Raw genomic sequence first — 21,524 nt, 5'->3', positions numbered from 1 at the left:
TCACAAGGAGGGGTTCAAGTTCAATTAGGACAGCCCCCTGAAAGTTCCCTCACAGAGGAAAAGAAAGGAGAGGTGTCAGAGGTAGAGAGGAAACCTGCGCTCAGCAGGAAAACAAGCCATGCATTCTCTGGGCAAGTCGTGGCTGCTGCTTACAGGCTTCGTCGTGTTTTATATCATCTATCTGCTGTTCGGGGCCCTGGTTTTCTCCAGCATCGAGCGGCCGGTGGAGGAGAAACTCCGACAGGACATTGAAGCCCTGAAGCAGGAGTTTCTGAACCAGAGCTGCGTCAACGCGGCGTCGCTCGAACTGTTTCTCTCCAAAGTGCTGACGGCCAACAAGCACGGCGTCTCCGTGCTCAGAAATGCGTCGCTGTCTTCAAACTGGGACTTGGCATCCTCCATGTTCTTCGCCAACACTCTGGTCACAACTGTCGGTGAGTGAAGTTCAAAAGAAAGTTTTATTTCATTTCTTTCTTTATGTTGGCGACGTTTTTACGCATGACGCAAGAAAAAGATGAAAAGAAACAATTGCTTCAAATCCCATCACAGTCAAATGTCAACACGGTAATAAGAGTCCATAAATGATGTGCAGTCCCACACAGGGCCCTTTCTTTTGGCCTGAGATGAATTAATTTTACGGCTTTATTTTGCCACGTGTCGTTCATGTTACAGACGCGCGGCAGCTGCGGAACTTTTACCATCAGTCGGTTCACATCGATTCAAAGAGAGACACCTCAGAACATCCCCCGCAGGGATCAGAGTCGTTAATGCACTCTGCTAAAGAGACAAGGTCATTTCCTCTTTAGGTCTCTACGAGCTATGAATCGATTCTCTATGTCAAAGATGTCCTGAGGAAAATGTGAGACCAGCTTGTCCATGACAGCAGAAGGGGGCATGAATGAGAGTTTAATGGGTTTACTAACAAGTACCAGGATATCACTGGGTTGTTTTTACACAGAGAGACTAAACGGTGTGAAAAAACCTGTTGACGCGCAGCCATGATCAGCCATGGGACCATCAGTCATTTCTAGAGGACTCAGCAGTGATGTTGCTGTGTCCCTGAACTGTTTATTCACATCCACACCCTTTAAGCATATTTGCCCACATCATCTGGAGTGGATGAAGGCACAGTTTGTAAATTACATGTTGTATAAGATCAGAGTTTTAGTTCAGAACCAAACGTTCAACTCGGTGGAAACTGGACTTGAAGACTCGACTCTCATCTGAAAGTCTCATTTCTTTAAGAACCTGCAGATCTGGTTTCTGCTGAGTAACAACTTGGGGATATTTTTGCTTCTCTGCTTTTTAAATATGACAAGTGTGTGAATAGAGAGGCACATGTGGCAATTAGAACCCATATGGACATGTCTGTAAATCTATTGTTACGTTCAGTGGTCTGATGAGTTAAAAGTTGAACAGTGAGGACGTGTTTTGATGCTTCAGTTCCAGGACGACTTGATATAATTGAGGGAAACATGAATGTTGTGTGAGACACACACAAAAGAAGCATGAATTAAGATAGAAGTCATAAGTAGATGAAAAATTCTGTGCTTGAACCAGTCTAATTGAATTAGTATCAAAGTTCCCAGTGTTCAGCACCAAACTACTGCAGCATCATCACAGAATCGACGCACAGCGAAGCTCCTGGACTCTTTTATTGCGAGCTGCCGTGCTATCTAAACAAACTGCGATGAAAAGAGTCACGTTCATGTGGTTGTTAACCAGACACTCATACGGCTAAAGGAGGAAATGCAAAGTCATGCATGAAGCAGAACAGAAATGACATTTGTGTTCAGGAGATGTTTGATTCCTCCGTATCACGGTATTTTGCAGTACTACATGTGTATTCTTACCTGACACTTTAAATATTTTAATATGTTTAGTTTGATGTTTGAAGTCCAGAGTATTTTAGCCTCCAAAAGAAGCCGTGTGATCATCACACAGGTTGTAAATAAACCACCAGTTTATTGTCTAAACGTTTTATCTGAAACCAGAAGTGAGACACACCAAACTTAGAGAACTGAAGTGAACTACAGGGTGGGGTTTCCACTGTGGTCGCATGGCTTCTAATGTACCAAGAATTGGTTAAGGTGCCACTTCACACTGAAACTGACTAACTAGATACAATATCTAGTGACTCCCTGACACAGACATTAAGAAAGATACTGATGGGTAGTTTCTGTTGTTGTTCTCTTAATCACTGAGTCTCTGGATGTGAAACGCTACACAGTTCCTCCTCAGTCCTTCCGTAACCTTCTGTTCTCTTCACTGTTGGAAATGATGTCCAGTGAATACAGAGACACAAAATAACAATGATAAGATGCAAAAGGAACATAAACTACTACTGAAACTCTCTACAACTGCTGCAAAGAGATGCATCTTTACTACAAAAAGACACACACAACACAAAATCACTATGATGATGTGCAAAAATAAGCATGAAGGACACAAAAGGACCATAAATCGACACAAAACTACACCAAAGAGAGACAGTGATCACAAACAGATGAACTTTATTGCAAAGAGACACAAAATGACCAAGAAGGGATACAGAATGACCTTTTAATAACATAAAACAAGTGCAAGGGGACGACCGGAAGATGGTTAAATTAATAGTTAATTTGTATTTGAGCCCTCACAAACATGTATCGTGCATTTCCTGTCACATAGAAGATCTGAGATTGTATATATGTGTATTTAACCACAGGAGCCCCCGTGTCTGAACGCATGAATAAAGTTCTGCTAGGGTCTAAACCTCTCAGGAAGGCCTGCACTGTTTACTTCTTAAAATACTTTATCCTCCAACATTGATCCAACTAATGTCTCGTGTACTTTTGCAGTGAAACATTTGCCAATCAAGACACACAAATATGACTGTAAAATGCGTGTTTAGGTTACGAATTAATGACGGTTATAAGTAAAATTAAACATGTCCATCACCAGTGAAATAAGAAACATCTTAGCAGCATGTTCTAAACCTCACAGTAACTCCATTCATCTAGTCTTGCAGTAATAGAGCCTTATACTGAACACGCTACACGCTGTAAAACCCCTAAAAAGCACCAGTTGAACTGTTATTATAGGGCATCATCAGCCCAGTTGTTCTGCAGCTAGAATTATCTCACTGCCTCGAGCCAGCACAGAAGAAAGACCACACTATCTCACAGTCTGAAGCTTCCAGCAGCAGCGTGACGGCGCTGTCAGATTCAGGTTCAGTTGCTGCCCACAAAAACTGCTGCACAGTCCTTTGGGATGTTTTTAACCTTTCTTTGTTTTTCAAGTCAAACATTTTAAATGTTGTAGACGGGTCATGTGTTTTCAGAGTTACGTCTAACTAACTAACTCTCTGCTCTGTGTCTGACACTCACACTCATCTGTGATTGGGTTTTGTTCTGCTGCCTCTGTACCAGTCACACATGATGACGCGTTCACTTACACTTTGCATGTTTCCCGCGGCACCTTTTTCAGCTCAGTGTCTCTAAGCTTGAATCCAAAATGTAACAGCGGTCACGTTCTTTGTTTCATGCACCAGTTCAGCGTTGATTTGCTCGCTGGCCTCCATCTCCCTAACCCTGAACAAACTGGTCGTCTCCTTATTATTAGGGAATTGTACACAAACAAAGAATATGTCCCGTTCACACTTATTGATTATTTAAACGGCAGATTTTTGCACGTTGCACATACTGACAGTGCGACTGCGATTAGATTACTCATGCAGTACAGTAATTATTTCAGTACAAACTGTAGTTTTTCTATGTTTGCAGTAAAAGCTTCAGATGAGACAGACAAAGACATTTTTTAGTGGTAGAACACAAATGTGTTGTTTATTAGGGTGGAAAATTGTCTTCAGTTCACCGGAACATAAAAAAAGATACAACTAAACACAAAGAACAAGCTGCTAGAAATAAACTGAGATGTAAAAGTATAAAATACTCTACAGTATGTTACACTAGTAGAAAGATACAAATAAAATATACAAGTAACTTCTCAGCATGGTTTGTGACTTGTTTTTAGTGTACAATGCTAAATTCTTCATCCAGTCTTTCACTACCTCAGCTCATCTGGTCTCTTCCTGTCTCTCCAGGATATGGCCAGACCGCTCCTCTGTCTGACTCTGGGAAGGCTTTCTCCATCCTCTACGCCCTGATCGGAGTCCCCTTCACCATGCTGGTGCTCACCGCCTGCGTCCAGAGGCTCATGTACCCTCTGGTCTTCGCTCCAGTCAGCCTCCTGCAGCGTTCAGGCCTGGAGCCTCGGCCAGCCACTGTTGTCCACTTCCTGCTGCTGCTGGTTCTGGTGGTGCTTTGCTTCTTTGTGGCTCCGGCAGCCATATTCAGTGCACTGGAGGTGTCGTGGTCGTTCTTGGACGGCATCTACTTCTGCTTCATCTCTCTGTGCACCATCGGATTAGGGGATTTCGTTCCAGGGGCCCAGCAGGGCCAGAAGTTCAGGAAGCTGTATCAGCTCACTGTCATGTGTGAGTGCAGTTGTTCCTTCCTTTATATCAGTATCCAGGTATCAATGCTCTTGTTTTTTTGTCTTCTCTAAAATATGCAGCCATTTTTGATCTGATCACTCAGTTCTTGTGTCTAATTATCAAGACAAACACAGGTTTTCAGCTTCTTCTTCTTCTTTCTTTTAGTTTTTTGTCTTCAAATTAAACCCTGAATGCCTGTTTAACGCCAACCTGACTCAACCTCCCAGTGAATGTTTGATAAGAAGGTGGCGTCTGTTTACTGAGCTTAGACTGAGGTCTAACAAATTATCTTTATTGTTATGAATTAGTCTCAGACATTGACTCTAAAAAGTCTTCACCCCCATTAGAAGTTTTCACCAAAGTTTTCAACAAACATTTGTGTTCAAGTTTTTTTGTTGTTGTTGTTGTTTGTTTAACAAAAATGTGAATAAAATTAATTAATTTTAACAATAAATTAAAATAATAGATTGTATAGGTATTCATCCTGTTGGAGCTGAAAGCTTCCAGGGGGAGTGAAGACTTTTCATAGACAACATGGCGTGTTGAAAACCTACTGCTCGTCTTAACACTACATTTCAACACCTTCCTAATGATGATGTGGATCTGACAGGATCTGACAAGATGTTGGAAATTAAAATCCATTTTCCCCACAGGAAACTGCTGTGTACACAAACTCTTCGGGTGTGATCTTATCTTATGTAATACACAATAAATAGACCTGAGGGATAAACACTGCACTGCACCAACAAAGGCACAGAACAAGAAATCTGCTAGATGGTAAAACATGAATTCAAATAATCGTGGATCTTTGAATCACTAAAAAATATTAAAACATATTTGTAATTTTTTACCAATGTATGCACATAGACGTACTGTCTCACTACCGCACAGTATTGAGACATCATACAGATGCAGGTAGTTGTGGACTAACACAACTGAATATAGCATCCAGGTTACTCGCTCACACAGTTGGTGCACGAGAAGTATTTTGGACTGCATGTGGACACCTGGTCACAGATGTCACTGTACCGTTTACACATTTCTACCCTGTTGTTGGTATTTCACAGCTTAACTACACTTCTTATGTTAAAACGGAAAAAGAAACCACATGACACATAATAAGTCTGGTGTGGTTTTGCCCTGTGAGGGTCACACAGAGCTGTCACATGCCTGCAGAGCTGCAGATGAGAGCAGGTTCACCAGAATAGCCCTCGTGCAATGTCGTCCGAGCATCCAGGGCACAGAGACACAGATGTGACAGCTGATCGCACAGCACCACCAACACATTCTCAGGTCTCTGTTGCAGTACAGAGCACAGCATCCTCATCCTCTTTCAAGAGAGGAGAGGTGGAGGCAGGTTTTTAATGTTGTAAAATAATTTCTTCAGATCACGAAAATGCAGTTTTGCACTGAAAACGCTTGTTTTCTGGATGGTTGTTTTGTCTTGGTGCTCTGAAGCATAAAGACGGCCTCTGCAGCCTCGCATACAGCCATCATTCTCACCTGTGATGTGACAAGTCTCACTGCTTCTCTTTCTCAGCTCCTCTGAAATGAAACTGCTCTCCAGCTTTATCTGTAGACAAATAAGGAGCGTTTGTCTTTGTCACTGTAAATGATTCCAGATTCAAGCAGGAAATGATCATTTATTAGTGATGAATGGTTTGGATGTTGACCATGAACGTGCATTAGCATCCCGTTAGTTCTTTATTTTTATTTAGACTGTAACATCAGTGTCACATGACGAGGCTGTAGGAGGTCATAGTCACAGTCGTGCTCTTGTTTTTCAGCTTCTTTGTTCGTAGTTTCTTTGTAATTGAATTTGGTTTGGAATGACCTGTTAGTCTAAAAGTAGCCACAGTGTTGTTCTGTTCTCCACAGTGAATATGTGAGAAACGCTCAAAACAACTTACTGAGGAGAAGGTGGTGCCGACTGCTGCATTTTGGAGCGTGGTTCTTTAGATCTGCTGCAGTGGTTTGACTAAAACAAGACAAATCCCTAAAATACTTCTGTGCGGTAAAAAAACAGCAGTTGCTTCTGCTCATTTCCAAAGACATCCTTCTTTCTGCTGTGGTGTTGGTTCCTTAGCTCTTTGCTAAAAGTGATTGTAAAAATACAGTATGTTCTTGTAAATAACACATCCTCTATTTATACAATGAAAATGTCGTTTAAATGATCACGATCCACAGGAAGAACAAGTCACTTCTCTGCAATTTAATTCCAGGACATTAATGTGAAACTAAACTTCTCATATAGGATGTGTTCTGATATATTATCAGCCATGCAAAGTAAGTAAGACACTAAAACTACTGGTTTAAGGCTTCTCCAGAACAGCCCAGTGTTTCTAATGTTGCTGTAGAACAAATAATTTGGGACGTCAGTCTGGAGTTTGAACAGTCAAAGTCCTTTAACTCAGCCAGTGCTGTGTTAACAAGCTTCGCTGCTGGAAAACTAAGAACATCGTTAACACTGAGTTTGCAGGTTAAAACTGTTTGATCGTCGCTTGTGTCTGTAGTGATTATTGTCACTATTCAGTTCTGGTAAATCGAATTAGTTTGCATTAAATAAATTCTATATATTTTTAAAAAGTCTGAATTTTTTGGCTTCTTGAAACTTTGACCAAAGCAGCTTTGTGATTATAAAACACAACCAGCGAGTGCTGAGGCCTCTCTAATCCCACTGTTTTCTTCACGTTGGCCTACTTCTGCAGTGAGAGACTATTGTCCAGGACCTCAGCTCTGCCGTGTGAGGGCAGCTCAGTCGGTGCATACATGTGATTGGAAAAAAAATCACGTGACTTTTCTTTGAGGCAAGGAATCAGAGCAGCAATCACACGTTGTGCAGATTTTGTTTTCACCTTTGCCATCAACTCGTTGGCACTCTGCTGTTTTGGGTAAAAGGAATTTACTAGAATAGTTTCCCGTCTGCAGCTCGGTGCTTGTCAGACTGACATTAATTCCTCAGCTCAGTGCAGAACCACATGTCAGAACACTGCGCTCTTAAGCAGTCATGAGTAGGGGAAGGTAAACTCAGAAAGATTAATGTCCGAGCTCCGCACACATGCAGCCAATACTGACTTGAAAACAGGTTCTTTGCAACATGACGCGGTGTCATCATCAAAGATTCAGCGTCCTGCCTACACTTCACCTAAGCAGCTGCGACTGCTCTTCCTGAACAATAAGAATCCTACTGACACTTGTAAAACATGTACAGGTACATTCTTTGCAGAAGCTTTCACAGATTACATGGATGCACATCCTTGAGTTCTTTTTTTTTTTTAGATATCATTTGAACTATAATAAAACTATCTCCAGCCTTTCTGTCACCCATGATATTTATATATTTTTAGGCCCCTGGACTCACAGAGGTAAAAGTCAGCTTCAGGTGATGATCACGCACATTAACTCATCTCTCTGCTCCTCTTTCTAGTCTACCTGTTCACCGGTCTGATGATGATGTACCTGCTGCTGCGCACTTTCCACAAAATGGCCGACCTGCACGGCCTCACGGCGTTCTTCCAGCTGCCGCGCTGCGAGGAGTCCGACCAGAACGAGGACAGGGAGCCCATCGTAGAAAATAAACACGAAGACAAGTCGCTCCCTGACCGGGCAGAAAAGGCGGCCAGTAAGCCTCTGGAGCCGGCATCACATCCGTCATACAACACCATCAACAAAGGCTGAGCTGTGGCACGAGGAAAGGAAAAGATGCTCTACCTCTGGTGATCCTGCAGACTTGAACCGGGCTGAATCTGAATTCTTGTCTTACTTTGCACATTTTATTGCATCTAGTCTCCTTGTTCATCCAAAGGATCGAGTATAATATTAATAATATTAATAATAATGATGAGGAAATGAGACAAGAGTTTTGAGATTCAGGCTGTGAGAGAACAGAGGTTTATTCCACCACTCTCTGCACATATGACTAACCAACGTTCACTACAGCTGCCCACCAGGTCCAAAGGGCCCAGATGTTCCTCTTCTGCACCACTGGTGTATTTACAGCCTCAGGATCTGCACCTGATGTACCTGAAGGGCTCGAACCAAAAACTTTTGATATACGGTTTGTTGTTTTCAGATCACTTTTATCTTACATGTGTTTTGTCCTGTTGCTTTTTGTGCCACGACTATTCTGAAACTAAAATCTGACTTTTCTGCTTCTTCAACTTCAGTGCTTTAACACTTGTTTACACCTTTAACTGCATTCGTATGGTTTGGCTGCATTGTTCGGTTCCTTCTCTTCTCATTTCACGTGAGCACATGATGGTAGAAAGCGTCCAGGCAGATTTATGACCATCAGTCTTTTGGCACCACTTTAATGCATCTTCACAAGCTTGAACGATCTCGGCGGCAGTGAAGCGACAAGTGCACCTGTTAAAACTTGAGCTCACTTCCTCAAATGAAGGTCACATGTAACGTAGAATTTAACTTTTCAGTGGGGATGTTAACTCGCAGTTTTGATTTAATCAGATTATTTGTAGTGATCTGCAGCCCAGGTGCTGTTCTACTCAGGGCTGTCCTTTGCGAAGCTGCCCTCTGGTGTCTACATCTGTGTACTGCAACATGTTAGTACACCTCCAGAACGGCTGTAAATGGGGTTCAAAGGTTAAACTAGAGGTAATGAACTAAAGAAAATGAGGAGTGTTTCACTCTGATTGATTTTCCTGTTGACACAACCTGTTGTGTGTGACTTTAGTGATGAAGGTTTAATCCATCAGAGGTTTAAAATGCACTTTAATGTTCACGAGTTGTTTTTCTTTGTCCGTCAGAGCTGTAGCTGAATGAGCAGGTAAATGACATCAAACTGGAAACGCTGTCCGTCTTAGCTTTTATGTTGTTGTTGTGTAGTAATGTTAGATAATCATGAATTGAAATAAATTTTGTCTTGTATTATGTCTGTTTCCAGCACATCTTTCTCACTTTAATGTTATTTCTATTGTAAACATTTAGTTTGCATTATATTCTACCGAGAATGGTAAAATGTGAGACGGATCCAAGTGTTTCAGGCACTTCAATACGTTTATTTTGATGAGGACTGAACTGAGAATCACACACACTGTTTCAATTTGTTCCATCAATCAGACAAAACGTTTTGTTTTTTAGATTTTATTAAAAACATCAGGTTAACGGACATTTGCCTTCTTAAAAAGTCTAAATACATAGTATCTGGGCATTCTGCCCTCCATTTCAAAACACAACCATTAAAATATCTTTAAAGAATATAAAAGTAAATAACTGCCATGACGGTATATTAATATACCAAAAGTGAGCTGTCAAATATGATTGAGGACATAAATTACTCAAGTTAACAAAATATGCTGTTTATAAATAGTTTGAGACTGCAGCCCAGCGCCTCACAGGACCTCTGCATAGAAAGCAACTTTGATCCATACAGGATGTACACTGACACTATGTGCCTCCTCAAACAGTTCTTGTTTTGTTGAATTAAATGCTGCATCAACCTCTGGTTAATTTACAGTTTAAACGTAACACAAACCACATGCGCACATGACTGCCTCGAAATGTCTATTATTAATAAAAGTGCAATAATTCTGACAAACCAGGTGAACTCCACTAAAACAAACAGAACTGACCTGCTGTTCACAGGGTGGATATCAGCACCATCCAGTTTCCATCGGCCAATGTGGCTCACAGCCCGATGCTAAACACCCACTGATCACATCATGTATCATCTTTACAACAGACGCTGCTGTGTAGTGGTTGTCTCATTAGGTTTTCCTTTTTGTGTAGAATCACAGTGCTGTGGCAGTTATTTCAATAAAGGCATCTATTAAAAGGCAGGTTCTCTCGGAGCTGGACTGTGCATGTGGCTGTTTCTGTGCAGTTCCTGAGCTACTGCTGCACCCAGGAAACAAATTCTAGCTTCACTTTTAGCCTTCAAATGGTCAAACAGCATTAAGAGTGTTTTCACCAAGTAAGGTTACTGCTAATACAAGATACATTAATGAAAGGTAACTGTACTGCATCTCCAAACACTGGTTACTGAAGTAAAACTGATTAAATACTGCAAACAAAACTCACCAGTTAAAGAAAACCTTCAACAACGTAACTGAAGAAAATGGCACTTGATGATATAAATATGTAAAAGTTTTGATGACCTCCAACTGAAATCCTGATTTGACCTCTCAGCATGTGATACTATGCTAGAACTCAGAAGTTAAAGGATTTCTTCACAGAAGACTTGACCTAAATTAGTGTTTCAACCCACATCCCTCCAACACCTGCCAAATCACACCGTCTTAGAACTCACATTAACATTTGTATCACAGGAGATTTCTCCCATGTTACCCAACACCAGAACATGACTTAATCCAGATAACTGGGGATGTTCAATGTGAACACTGGTTTACTTGAAGCTTCATTAGTTCCAATGAACTGAGTCACTCTGAAAACTGCAGTAAAATGTTTTTCAGCAGCTTATTATGCACTGACTCACTGCTTAGCCATTAAGATGAACACAGCCTTATGTGGCTTACTACCCACGTACTTTTCCATTCCCACACAAACCTTCATGTAGCACTAACAGCTGTCAGTCACAACTTTTTCTCTTGCCAGTCCCCTTGTGGACCATTTTCTGTCTTGGACATGAACCATTCATACATTTCTAGATCATTCTTAGTACTTTCTAAAGCCCATAATACACAACGTTAGAGCAATATATATAGTTACCAAAATCAATGATAAACCATTGTGACAGCTCAGCCTTTTGAATCAAGTTTTGTCCACTAACTTAGTGAATTATATTCAGGTTACTTCTTGCTGAAGTGGATTTCATACAGTATAATGAAGCCAAGACTATCAGGACTCCACCAGAACCTCCATTAGATGCTCCAGCTCAAGTCCTTCTTTCACATGGCTCTGAGCAGAGAAGGGAGAAGATGGTGTTGATGAGAGAGAAGGCGAGGAAGTGAATGAGGGAGACAGTGGGCTGAATGAGGAGAAGGAAGGCAGGCACTTCAGATTCTGGTTGAGAGATGGAGAAAAGGGGTATGAGGAGGGAGAGAAAGGTGGCAGGTACCGTAGGAGATCATCCCCACCCGTGCATCCACCCCCACTTCCTCTAAGCCCAAGCACTGCCATGTCTCTATCCAGTAGTGATGTGTCTATATCCTGGAACAGATCCTCCACAGTGAGATCAGTGAGGTAGCTGGACCTCATCACTTCCATTGTGCTCTCACGTGCCCTGCAGTTCTCCTGCTGCTCCCAGCTGCCCCCATAATCTCGGACTCCTTGTTTTACCCCTGCCACACCTCCATTAGAGGATCCAGACAGATTCTCCAAGGACCTGAGAGGTGTCCGGGCTGATGCCTGAGGGCTCCCATCAATGGTTGAGTCTAGAGCAGTGAGAATGGAGGATATGGCAGCTGAAAGGGAGAAATCAGGATCGGTGGACATTGATTCCCAATCCTCATCATCGTCCACTACACCCACAGGGACATTTGATGCACTTGAGTGAAAGCTTGGACAATTTGACAATTGTGCTGCATTTGATGAAACCAGTGGACAGCTGCCAAGAGCTGACTGGCTGTTAGCAACCGCTGCTGCAGAGGGATGTAGGACTGCATTGACTCCAGTGAAAATATTCTCCCTCTCTATCTCCTGGATTGGAGACGAAGAGCTACAAGGAGGCTGTAACATTTCTCTGTTGAAAGAGGGTGCCCTGCAAGCCTCGAGATTGATTTGCCTCAGAGTGTTGGCTATTAAAACAGACCGCCGTAGACTGGGTTCAGGTAGCTCCTGACCACGCTGATACTTGCTCAGGGAGACTGAGAACACAAATTGCCGCTGGCTCTCCCAGGTCGGGCTGCTCCTGTCTGAAACCTCCATGTCCTCTGGAGGGAATTTACGCTTTTGCCCTTTCATGATCATCTTTAAACTGCAAAGAAAGCAATAAACCATTAAGCGGACTTGTATTACAACTTAAAAGCTTCCTGTGGATTTTCAGTTTTGTAAAGAAAGAGGGTTTTTTGTAATTAGAAACTCACATGGCTTAAAAAGAATCTCAAAAGAAAACTAAATGACATACAGCTCATAAACATTAAGAATTAGGACCATTTCCTTGTTTTTCCATCTATTTTCATGCACTATTGAATTATTATATCTTTGCAGTTCTAAATTTAAGGCATTACACCAAGCTCTGGCAGCATGATACACAGTAAATGAGTTAAGTTTCACACATATTAAAACAATTCAATTTAAAGTTACAGCCATAAACTGAGGCAAATCTTACACCTTTAATTAACGTGTAGTAATAACGTTAACACAGATCAACAGCAAATGTTATTAAGAAAAAGCCTAATAACACAATTAATTAGGACGTAAGTTAATGTGACTTAAAACTTTAAATAACTACTTTTAAACCTGGTGGTTGTACTAACGTTAGCTAACTGTGGGTTGGGGGTTGTAACGTTAGGTTCGACGCGTAGGAGGGAAAACTGAGTTAACTTTAACTGTTAAATACAACGTAGGTGAACTTTAACTGACTTTATACACATTTATTAACCAAAATAAAAAGAATAAAGTTTTAAATCCCATCGCAGGTGAACTTTAAACACGGTATGAAAGTAAGACATTTAAACAAACCGACCTGTTGAATCACTTCCCGTCTCTCCTCCGTCAGTTTAGCTAGCCGATACCGTTACTGTTGGCTAAATGTTCTTTATCCTGTCTCCTCTTCGATCCAAACGGGAAACTGCTGAAGCGATTGAGGAGTACGTGGGCACCTTTAGAAGAATAATTATCTTTAAAACGCTGATCGTCAGCTCTTCATCTTACTAACCGACTCTCTCGGCCTTCTCCCGCCCGTGATTTGAGTTTCACGCCAAAACGTTTACAGTTGGGGGTCGTACGTGACGAAGGGCATCATGGGTAACGTAGTTTACGTACTTTACATTTAATACAGACATTTCACATCACAAAATCGCATTAAATACACGTTAAAATACGAATATGGCAAATATAATGATGATATAATAATTAACACAATATGCAGAATTAAATTCATCCCTGCAATGATTTATCGCTGCTCAGACCGGAATGTCCAGGTTAATTATGTAACGTCGTAGCACCAATTCCTGAATGATTGTATCACAGAAGGATTTGCATATTAGGTTGAAAAAGAAACTGTCACAGTAAGACAAACGTTATCAAGTGAAGTTTCCTGTCAATGTGCCTTATGTCAGGTTTAAGTTCATTAAAAATTGTTTATGAAAGATTTTGAGAGATGTAAAAAAATATGTATATACGCGTTTCAGTGACAGTTTTAATACGACAGCGACAGCTCTTGAAAAAAAAGAAAAGAGTCAGGATCCTACACATGTACACGTCCACAGGAAAAGTTATTTAAACTCTGAATAAATTGTGCAGTTGTGCAAATCAGTCTTATTGCAAGCAGAGACCGTAATTTACCTGAAAACAGCAATCGTCGGGAGCAAGACACAAGTTCTACGGTAAAAACACGAACATGTCAGAGTTCGTCAGGTTTCGATTTAAACCCACCTTCGACTTTTTAGCACATGAAGAACGACTCCTCTTTAAAACCTGGTCTGAAGGCAGAGGACACCAGAAACAACAACTTCCTGTAGTCTCCTTCAAAATAACATCGATCAGCATTTGAAATGTATATCAGATAATATATTACTATATAATATCATTTAGTTTGTTAGTTTGCTCATTAAACCTATTTCTGTTGGTTTCAAAAGACATAATTTTAAACAATAAATTAAAACATTTATAATTGGAGACAGTGACTATAATTGCTATGTGTGCTGTTTATTGAAGCACTGAGAAATATCACTGATAACAACTAGGTAAAAGTGGTAAAAAAGGCATCAAAAGGTTAAAATGTCCATTAGAACTGAAAGCATATATATGCACAGCCAATATTTTTGAAGGCACAATGAATTTCCTGTTTTGTACTTCCTCTCTTTGGTCTGCTTGACACAGAGGGAGTTGCAAACAGCTCCACATGCCATTCATCTGACTTTCAGAGGGACAGACTGAGGTGAACTGTAGGAGACACACAGACCACACAAGCAGTAGTCATACCAAGAACAAAAAGTTGATTATTCTGCCCACAATTAAATTATGATAAATATAATAATAAATGTTTGTACTAGTTGCAGTCGACATATGTTTAATTTTCTGTAGAAATATTTTTTGGTGTGAAATATTGTTAGATCCAATGCGGTAAAAAAAAAAAGGCAACCAACTTTGTTAAGCATCTGAAATTCCTCCCGTCAGGATGCAACTTTGGTGTTCTCATAGTAATCAAATCTAAGTAACATTTAAAGATCTCTGTATGAGAATAATTTGGAGCTTTAAAACAGCATGATTCCATGTTTTCTAGAGCAGAAAGTACATGTGATAAAAATGATTCAGCTACATATTCAACACAACGTTTCTTACAACAAAGACTTTTATTTATTTTTTTCTTCAATATAAAATTGTTAATGTGAAGATTTTATGTAAAGAAAAGCTATAGTGAAAGCAGCAGCACAGGTTTGATACTTGTTTTAAAATATCTCCTCTGCACCACTGATGACAACATTTAAATCAGTATAAAACAATTTATTAAAAAAATATAACAGGGCCAAGCAAAAGCTGCCCAGTCATAATCCTGAAAGTGAAAACAGGGAAGCATTAGCTGTTTATCCAAAAAAGCACTAGTTAGCATCTAAACACCCTTTTCCCTTTATTTCTTGAACAAATGAACAAATATTTTTTTTGAAGGATGTTTAAGTGGAAATAAAGAATAGAGATCAGCGACAGGTAAAGGTTTAAACCCTTCATCATGTAGAAGGCAACAGCAGTGTGTTATTCAGGATTATTTGTACTCTCCCCACACTCCGACCGTCTTGCCATCCCACTCTGAGGTCGCCAGACACTTGACAAAGAAATGTCCCAGGTCGTGTTTGGAGATTGCTCTTCCCTTTAGCATGTTCTCCGCCGTCATGTAACGCTCTGTCAGAGGAAGGTCGTCTGGATAAAGACAGAGAGAGACACAAACAATTTTAAATTACCTTCACAAAAACATATTTAAAAATTTCCCACACATACATTTCATCAGGTTGGTTAACTAGAGCACTGCCAGAAATGAATTTAGGTTGGCTTTTCCATTTAAGTTTAGAGTAAACCTTCTTAGGTTCTACTTCCTACTGACCAGCAATGTGAGGAGGCATAACTGCCACGTAGTCCAGCCCTGATGTTTTCAGAACGGTGTACATCCTGTCGTGATCCTCGGTCACAGGAACCAGACGGGGTGGGACTTTGGAGCGATCCCACAGCAGGAAGGCTGTGAGGGAGGAGACAAGGAGTGGAGAGAAAATATGTGTAAAGTAATTCACAGGATGAGTGGAGAGGAGATGAAAATTAAGAATGGAAGACAGGAGAAAAAGAGTGATGAGATTATTATCACTCTCAAAACACTTGTTTTTGAGCCCTTGTACCTGACATGCAGCCAATCACTTTGCGGATCCCCCGAGCCTTCATGGCTTCAATGATGTTCTTGGTGCCTTCAGACATCATGGTGGTCGGGCCTGATGAGCACAGAGCACATTGAGAAACACGTGGAAAGTAAATATATGTTCCAAAGCTGTATTTAATGGTGGGGCACTTTACTTAAGCAGAGTACAAGTTGATGCATCAGTCATTCAAAACTAAAAACAACAAGAGAAACTTTAAATGCAGTGTTTTTACTGTTAATAAAGCATTTTTATATTACACTACTGGTGCTTTTGATAGATTTAACTTTTTGGGAACCACTTTTTGTATCCATGTTGTCAGCATTTTGGCTTTATTTGTAATTGTTTGACTGATTTATTGATTTATGGAGATGTTGCAGATAGAAATACAGCTAGATTCTATTTAGTATAGTGTTATATAGAAAATGCCCTCCATCAACCTACATACATCCTGATACAAAAATTTAAGGATTTTATGTTGCATTAGTCTTATGGTGACCTCTAGTGAATATTTCACGTTATAACATCGACAACTGCGGTACTTCTTGTGTGAGGTGAACTTTAACAATCAGTGGAAGAATATTGTACAATTTAAAACAATAAAAGAAAAGTCATAATATGACTGTGAGGTTTTATTCATTTATACCAGAATTCTGTCATGACTACTTCTCATACTGTTTGCTCAGTTGTGTGTCTTTCTATGGAGCCTTACTGAGGTCATTCCTAGTGCCCAGGATGATGATGACGGCGTCCTGGCCCTCCATGGCCTTCTTCACATCCTCTTTATTCAGTACATCTCCCACCACCACTCTGGATGCCTTGTGGTCGGCAGGCAGCCTGGCAGGATCGCGCACCAGCACCGTGACATTGTATCCTGGAGGTAGATGGAAACATGGAAATGAAACACTGAAAAACAGCAGCAATATACACACATAAACACAAACCTGCATCATTCTGATCTCCCCAAATGTTTTTAAGAGTTATTATTATTATTATTATTATTTATCTAGAAACTGGATTAAAGGAGTTTTGCTGGTGTAGGAATCAGCGTTCACATTCACCTGACTGGTTATTGTGCAGTAGCTTAACATATATTAAGGTAGAAATTACATTTCAACACGATCACGTGGTTTCAGCATGAAAAAGCCTTTTCCACAGGCTCTGTAACAGTGATCCCACCCTCCCTGTACAGGCCAGATAGTGAACAACGTTTACTATCAGCGAGCTGTGACTCAGCATAAAGCTGACTCCTAACGTCCAACGTGACTCAACAGTTTTTCCCTTTAGTAAGCAGAAGCAAAGGAAACGAACATGTTGCAAAATCAAATACTCATATGACACAGTGTGATTCATATGAGTGTGTGAGTTTATAAATAAAGAAAAGACACCTGTAAACTGCTCCGATTAGGACATTTGAAGTAAATTTTCTGAGAAGTACTTCTTTTAGTTATGAATAAACCAGAAATGTCAACAAACACACATTTATCATCTCTCATCACTTTTTCCATATTATAAGGTTATTATAATTACATTAACATTATAATCGATTTGCAGCCCATCTCTAAATCCACAGCACAAATAGATGATGACAACTAAAGACGATCGAGGCTTCACTTTGTGTTTAATTGCAATTTCTACCATTTATCACGAGTGTTAACATCAATCATTAATCAGACCTGCACAACGAGCTGATCTTTGACATGTCTGAGCTTATGTTTACCCTCTTTTTGGCCACTGGAACTAAGCTGATCCTTGACAATCTTACAATACAGTGTGCAGCCACACAGACAACTTTATATTAAGGGAGGACTGAACTGAACTAAGCTGCACTTTATTATAAGCACAATTACACATTACTAAACCAATGGACCGGGGCTCATCAATGCCCCCTGTGTGAACCCGGTGCCCTCTCCGATCACTCTTTGCTTCCCGTTGCTCACCTGCAGACACCGCCAGCGGCAGGCTCGCCAGCCCGGTCATTCCCGTGGCTCCAAATATCGCGACGTTTTTGATGGAGTCCGACATTATTAGCAGTATTAGATTATCACGACACAGCTGCAGCCTGTCAGTCAGTGTTTGTGTCCGAAGCAGCTGCTGCTTTCACTTATAAATCATAACAAACGCCTCTTTCAGGTGACCGGAAGTGAGACAGACTCCGCCCACACGGACTTAAAGGAGCTGCAGCTCGGTGCACGTGGTCGATACTTAAAATATTAATAATATAAAACGACTTAGTTCAAGTGTTGGACTTTTACATTTACAGTATATATATATAGTATTTGTAATTTTATTGAAACTACCACTTTGTCGCCCATGATCAATTAATATACTGGACACACATCTGCAAAATGAATTTAATGTAACTTAAAGGAGATGATATTAAGGATTATATTCAAATCTCTTCACTTTATGTGTGTTTAGGACACAAGGAGAGACACTGGAGCTGTTTTAAAGATGAAGGCAAACCAAACATAGATATAGTTATTTAATGTGTACTTTGTGGAGTTTTAGGTATTTGTTCTTTTAGTAATTCAATGAGAACCATGGTAGAAGCTATTGTGGTCTAAACAGTGTTTGGTGAGTACTATGTCAGGTACTATGGCACTTACTGCAGATTAGTATGATATGTACTGCAGTACTTTAAGAAGTACCCTGGTACTTGTTGGATGATAACACAGACTACCACAGTTCAGCAGGCGCCAGAAGAAACGGAAGCTTTAGAAAAAGGAAGGATTTTAAACATTAAACTGCTTAATAACTTTGATATCATACAGATTCAGCGCTAGATAGTGAAGCTAGTTTGTTAACAATTTATTATTATAATTAACGACCATTCCTGAGGTACGTTAAACTTTATAAGACAGGAACTTTAGCATTAGCCTCAATTTTAGGCTAACGTATGGTTAGCCAGCTTTAGCTTTATCTAGCTAACGGTAAAGCTAAATCTCCCATTTGAAATAGGCGTTAACGTTGAAACATGCTAGCAGTAAAAGCTAACATTCAATATGGGTCACTTAAAATCTGTCTTTTAGCTTCTCTGTGTTTTTGCTCTAACAGTAATAACTTCCTCTTTCAGTAATGTAAGTGATGCTGTTTAAAGACTTGAAGTACTAGTCGCGCCAAACTTGCTATTTACAAGAGCAGGAGGGACGGGGGTCAAGAGGTCACCTCTGTGTTCCGGGCTTAGGTCGGGGTCAGAGTGTGGCTGGATTTTAAGTTCTACAAGTTCATGGACAACATGTCTGGTTTTGTTCAGCAGTGGTTCTACGACGGTGTCCTCTGCTCTGTGGTGGAGGACGATCTGTGATTAACACTGTTCTTTAAGGATTAGTTCATTTTCACCAGAGGCTGAACCCTCTATTTACTGATGTGTTTATTTATCTGTGTCCTTATTTATTTTGTTGTTTGATGTCATGTTCATGATGTTTTGGTCTGTGGCACGTTTTTGTTTGTTGGTTTATTTACTCTGAATATTTTGTAATAAAGGCTTTTGTAAATTCAATTCTCTGCCTGTCCAGCTGCCTGTCTCTCTCTCTCTCTCTGCTGCCTGTCTATCTGTCTCTCTCTCTCTCTGTCTGTCTATCTGTCTCTCTCTGCCTGTCTCTCTCTCTCTCTGCCTGTCTATCTGTCTCTCTCTCTCTCTGTCTGCCTCTCTCTGCCTGTCTATCTGTCTCTCTCTCTCTCTGTCTCTCTCTCTCTGCCTGTCTCTCTCTGCCTGTCTCTCTCTCTCTGCCTGTCTATCTGTCTCTCTCTCTCCCTGTCTCTCTCTGTCTGTCTCTCTCTCTGCCTGTCTCTCTCTCTCTGCCTGTCTATCTGTCTCTCTCTCTCTGCCTGTCTATCTGTCTCTCTCTCTCTCTGCCTGTCTCTCTCTCTGCCTGTCTCTCTCTCTCTCCCTGTCTCTCTCTCTCTCTGCCTGTCTCTCTCTGCCTGTCTATCTGTCTCTCTCTCTCTGCCTGTCTCTCTCTCTCTGCCTGTCTCTCTCTCTCTGCCTGTCTCTCTCTCTCTCCCTGTCTCTCTCTCTCTCTGCCTGTCTCTCTCTCTCTCTGCCTGTCTATCTGTCTCTCTCTCTCTCTCTGCCTGTCTGCCTGTCTCTCTCTCTCTGCCTGTCTCTCTCTGCCTGTCTATCTGTCTCTCTCTCTCTCTCTCTGCTGCCTGTCTATCTGTCTCTCTCTCTCTCTGCCTGTCTATCTGTCTCTCTCTGCCTGTCTCTCTCTCTCTCTGCCTGTCTATCTGTCTCTCTCTCTCTCTGTCTGCCTCTCTCTGCCTGTCTATCTGTCTCTCTCTCTCACCCTGTCTCTCTCTCTCTCTGTCTGCCTCTCGCTGCCTGTCTCTCTCTCTCTGCCTGTCTATCTGTCTGTCTCTCTCTCTCTGCCTGTCTCTCTCTCTCTGTCTCTCTCTCTCTGCCTGTCTCTCTCTCTCTCTGTCTCTCTCTGCCTGTCTCTCTCTCTCTGCCTGTCTATCTGTCTCTCTCTCTCCCTGTCTCTCTCTGTCTGTCTCTCTCTCTGTCTGTCTCTCTCTCTGCCTGTCTCTCTCTCTCTGCCTGTCTCTCTCTCTCTGCCTGTCTATCTGTCTCTCTCTCTCTGCCTGTCTATCTGTCTCTCTCTCTCTCTGCCTGTCTCTCTCTCTGTCTGCCTCTCTCTCTGTCTCTCTCTCTCTCTCTCTCTGCCTGTCTCTCTCTCTGTCTGCCTCTCTCTGTCTCTCTCTCTCTCTGCCTGTCTCTCTCTCTGTCTGCCTCTCTCTGTCTCTCTCTCTCTCTCTCTCTGCCTGTCTCTCTCTCTGTCTGCCTCTCTCTCTCTCTCTCTCTCTCTCTCTCTGCCTGTCTCTCTCTCTGTCTGCCTCTCTCTGTCTCTCTCTCTCTGCCTGTCTCTCTCTCTGTCTGCCTCTCTCTGTCTCTCTCTCTCTGCCTGTCTATCTGTCTCTCTCTCTCTGTCTCTCTCTCTCACCCTGTCTCTCTCTCTCTGCCTGTCTATCTGTCTCTCTCTCTCTGTCTCTCTCTCTCTCCCTGTCTCTCTCTCTCTGCCTGTCTCTCTCTCTGTCTGCCTCTCTCTGTCTCTCTCTCTCTGCCTGTCTCTCTCTCTGTCTGCCTCTCTCTGTCTCTCTCTCTCTGCCTGTCTATCTGTCTCTCTCTCTCTGTCTCTCTCTCTCTGCCTGTCTCTCTCTCTCTCTGTCTGCCTCTCTCTGCCTGTCTCTCTCTCTCTGCCTGTCTCTCTCTCTCAGCTCGCCGCACTGATGCTGATATTTCTCTCCAGCATCACCAGCGGAGGGGAGGAGGAGGAGGAGGAGGAGGAGGGGGCGGAGAGGTTGTGTCAGGTGGAGACGGGGACCTCTATGGATCATCATCACCCGCATCCTCAGCACCGACAGCTCCGATCTCCCGGCCGGTAGCGCAGCGACCTTTCAATACATCGAGTCGTCGTCCTTCCACGTAATCGAGTCCTCTGGCCGCTGCTGTAATTACCCATTCAAACCTCCTCCTCCTGTAACGAGGACTAATCGAGGGAAGACCCTGGTGGAATAAAGCGGAGCGCCAGTCTCCTCCATTGATGAACTGCTCTGCTCATCGATTCAAA

The 21,524-nt window shown here is 41.7% G+C and overlaps 3 protein-coding genes across 8 annotated transcripts; 1 reads left to right on the top strand and 2 right to left on the bottom strand.

Moving 5' to 3' along the window:
* Positions 1-38: 38 nt before the first annotated feature.
* Positions 39-9,364, top strand: kcnk6 (potassium channel, subfamily K, member 6). Its single transcript, XM_026339703.1, has 3 exons — positions 39-434; positions 4,085-4,477; positions 7,905-9,364. The coding sequence occupies exons 1-3, from the start codon at positions 119-121 to the stop codon at positions 8,153-8,155; spliced, it is 960 nt and encodes a 319-aa protein (XP_026195488.1). The 5' UTR covers positions 39-118; the 3' UTR covers positions 8,156-9,364.
* Positions 9,365-9,575: 211 nt separating this feature from the next.
* On the bottom strand, positions 9,576-14,769 carry sertad3 (SERTA domain containing 3). Of its 6 annotated transcripts, none has more exons than XM_026378395.1 (4): positions 14,411-14,769; positions 13,991-14,080; positions 13,080-13,215; positions 9,576-12,368 (listed from the first exon to the last, which is right to left on the bottom strand). In XM_026378395.1, the coding sequence occupies exon 4, from the start codon at positions 12,359-12,361 to the stop codon at positions 11,291-11,293; it is 1,071 nt and encodes a 356-aa protein (XP_026234180.1). In that variant the 5' UTR covers positions 12,362-12,368; positions 13,080-13,215; positions 13,991-14,080; positions 14,411-14,769; the 3' UTR covers positions 9,576-11,290. The 6 variants fall into 6 exon arrangements, with proteins under 6 accessions (XP_026234180.1, XP_026234197.1, XP_026234206.1 ...); XM_026378412.1 differs by having other exon boundaries at positions 13,991-14,037; XM_026378421.1 differs by lacking the exon at positions 13,080-13,215 and having other exon boundaries at positions 13,901-14,080.
* A 122-nt stretch (positions 14,770-14,891) lies between these two features.
* On the bottom strand, positions 14,892-18,068 carry blvrb (biliverdin reductase B). The gene is made up of 5 exons (XM_026378456.1): positions 17,895-18,068; positions 16,667-16,828; positions 15,940-16,029; positions 15,654-15,785; positions 14,892-15,472 (listed from the first exon to the last, which is right to left on the bottom strand). The coding sequence occupies exons 1-5, from the start codon at positions 17,977-17,979 to the stop codon at positions 15,318-15,320; spliced, it is 624 nt and encodes a 207-aa protein (XP_026234241.1). The 5' UTR covers positions 17,980-18,068; the 3' UTR covers positions 14,892-15,317.
* Positions 18,069-21,524: the final 3,456 nt, after the last annotated feature.

This window comes from Anabas testudineus, chromosome 13, assembly GCF_900324465.2.
Source record: "Anabas testudineus chromosome 13, fAnaTes1.2, whole genome shotgun sequence".
Taxonomy (NCBI): domain Eukaryota; kingdom Metazoa; phylum Chordata; class Actinopteri; order Anabantiformes; family Anabantidae; genus Anabas; species Anabas testudineus.
The sequence above is the reverse complement of the archived record's forward strand: the minus strand, read 5'-3'. Positions and strand labels throughout refer to the sequence as shown.

Bases quoted from the DNA above. Each gene is read 5' to 3' on its own strand.
- kcnk6 (XM_026339703.1), top strand. From the start codon at position 119: ATGCATTCTCTGGGCAAGTCGTGGCTGCTGCTTACAGGCTTCGTCGTG. The intron at 435-4,084 runs GTGAGTGAAGTT...CTGTCTCTCCAG, and splicing joins CACTCTGGTCACAACTGTCG to GATATGGCCAGACCGCTCCT. The intron at 4,478-7,904 runs GTGAGTGCAGTT...TCCTCTTTCTAG, and splicing joins GTATCAGCTCACTGTCATGT to TCTACCTGTTCACCGGTCTG.
- sertad3 (XM_026378421.1), bottom strand. From the start codon at position 12,361: ATGATCATGAAAGGGCAAAAGCGTAAATTCCCTCCAGAGGACATGGAG.
- blvrb (XM_026378456.1), bottom strand. From the start codon at position 17,979: ATGTCGGACTCCATCAAAAACGTCGCGATATTTGGAGCCACGGGAATG. The intron at 16,829-17,894 runs GTGAGCAACGGG...ATCTACCTCCAG, and splicing joins GCCGCTGGCGGTGTCTGCAG to GATACAATGTCACGGTGCTG. The intron at 15,786-15,939 runs GTACAAGGGCTC...CCTCCCTCACAG, and splicing joins AGTGATTGGCTGCATGTCAG to CCTTCCTGCTGTGGGATCGC.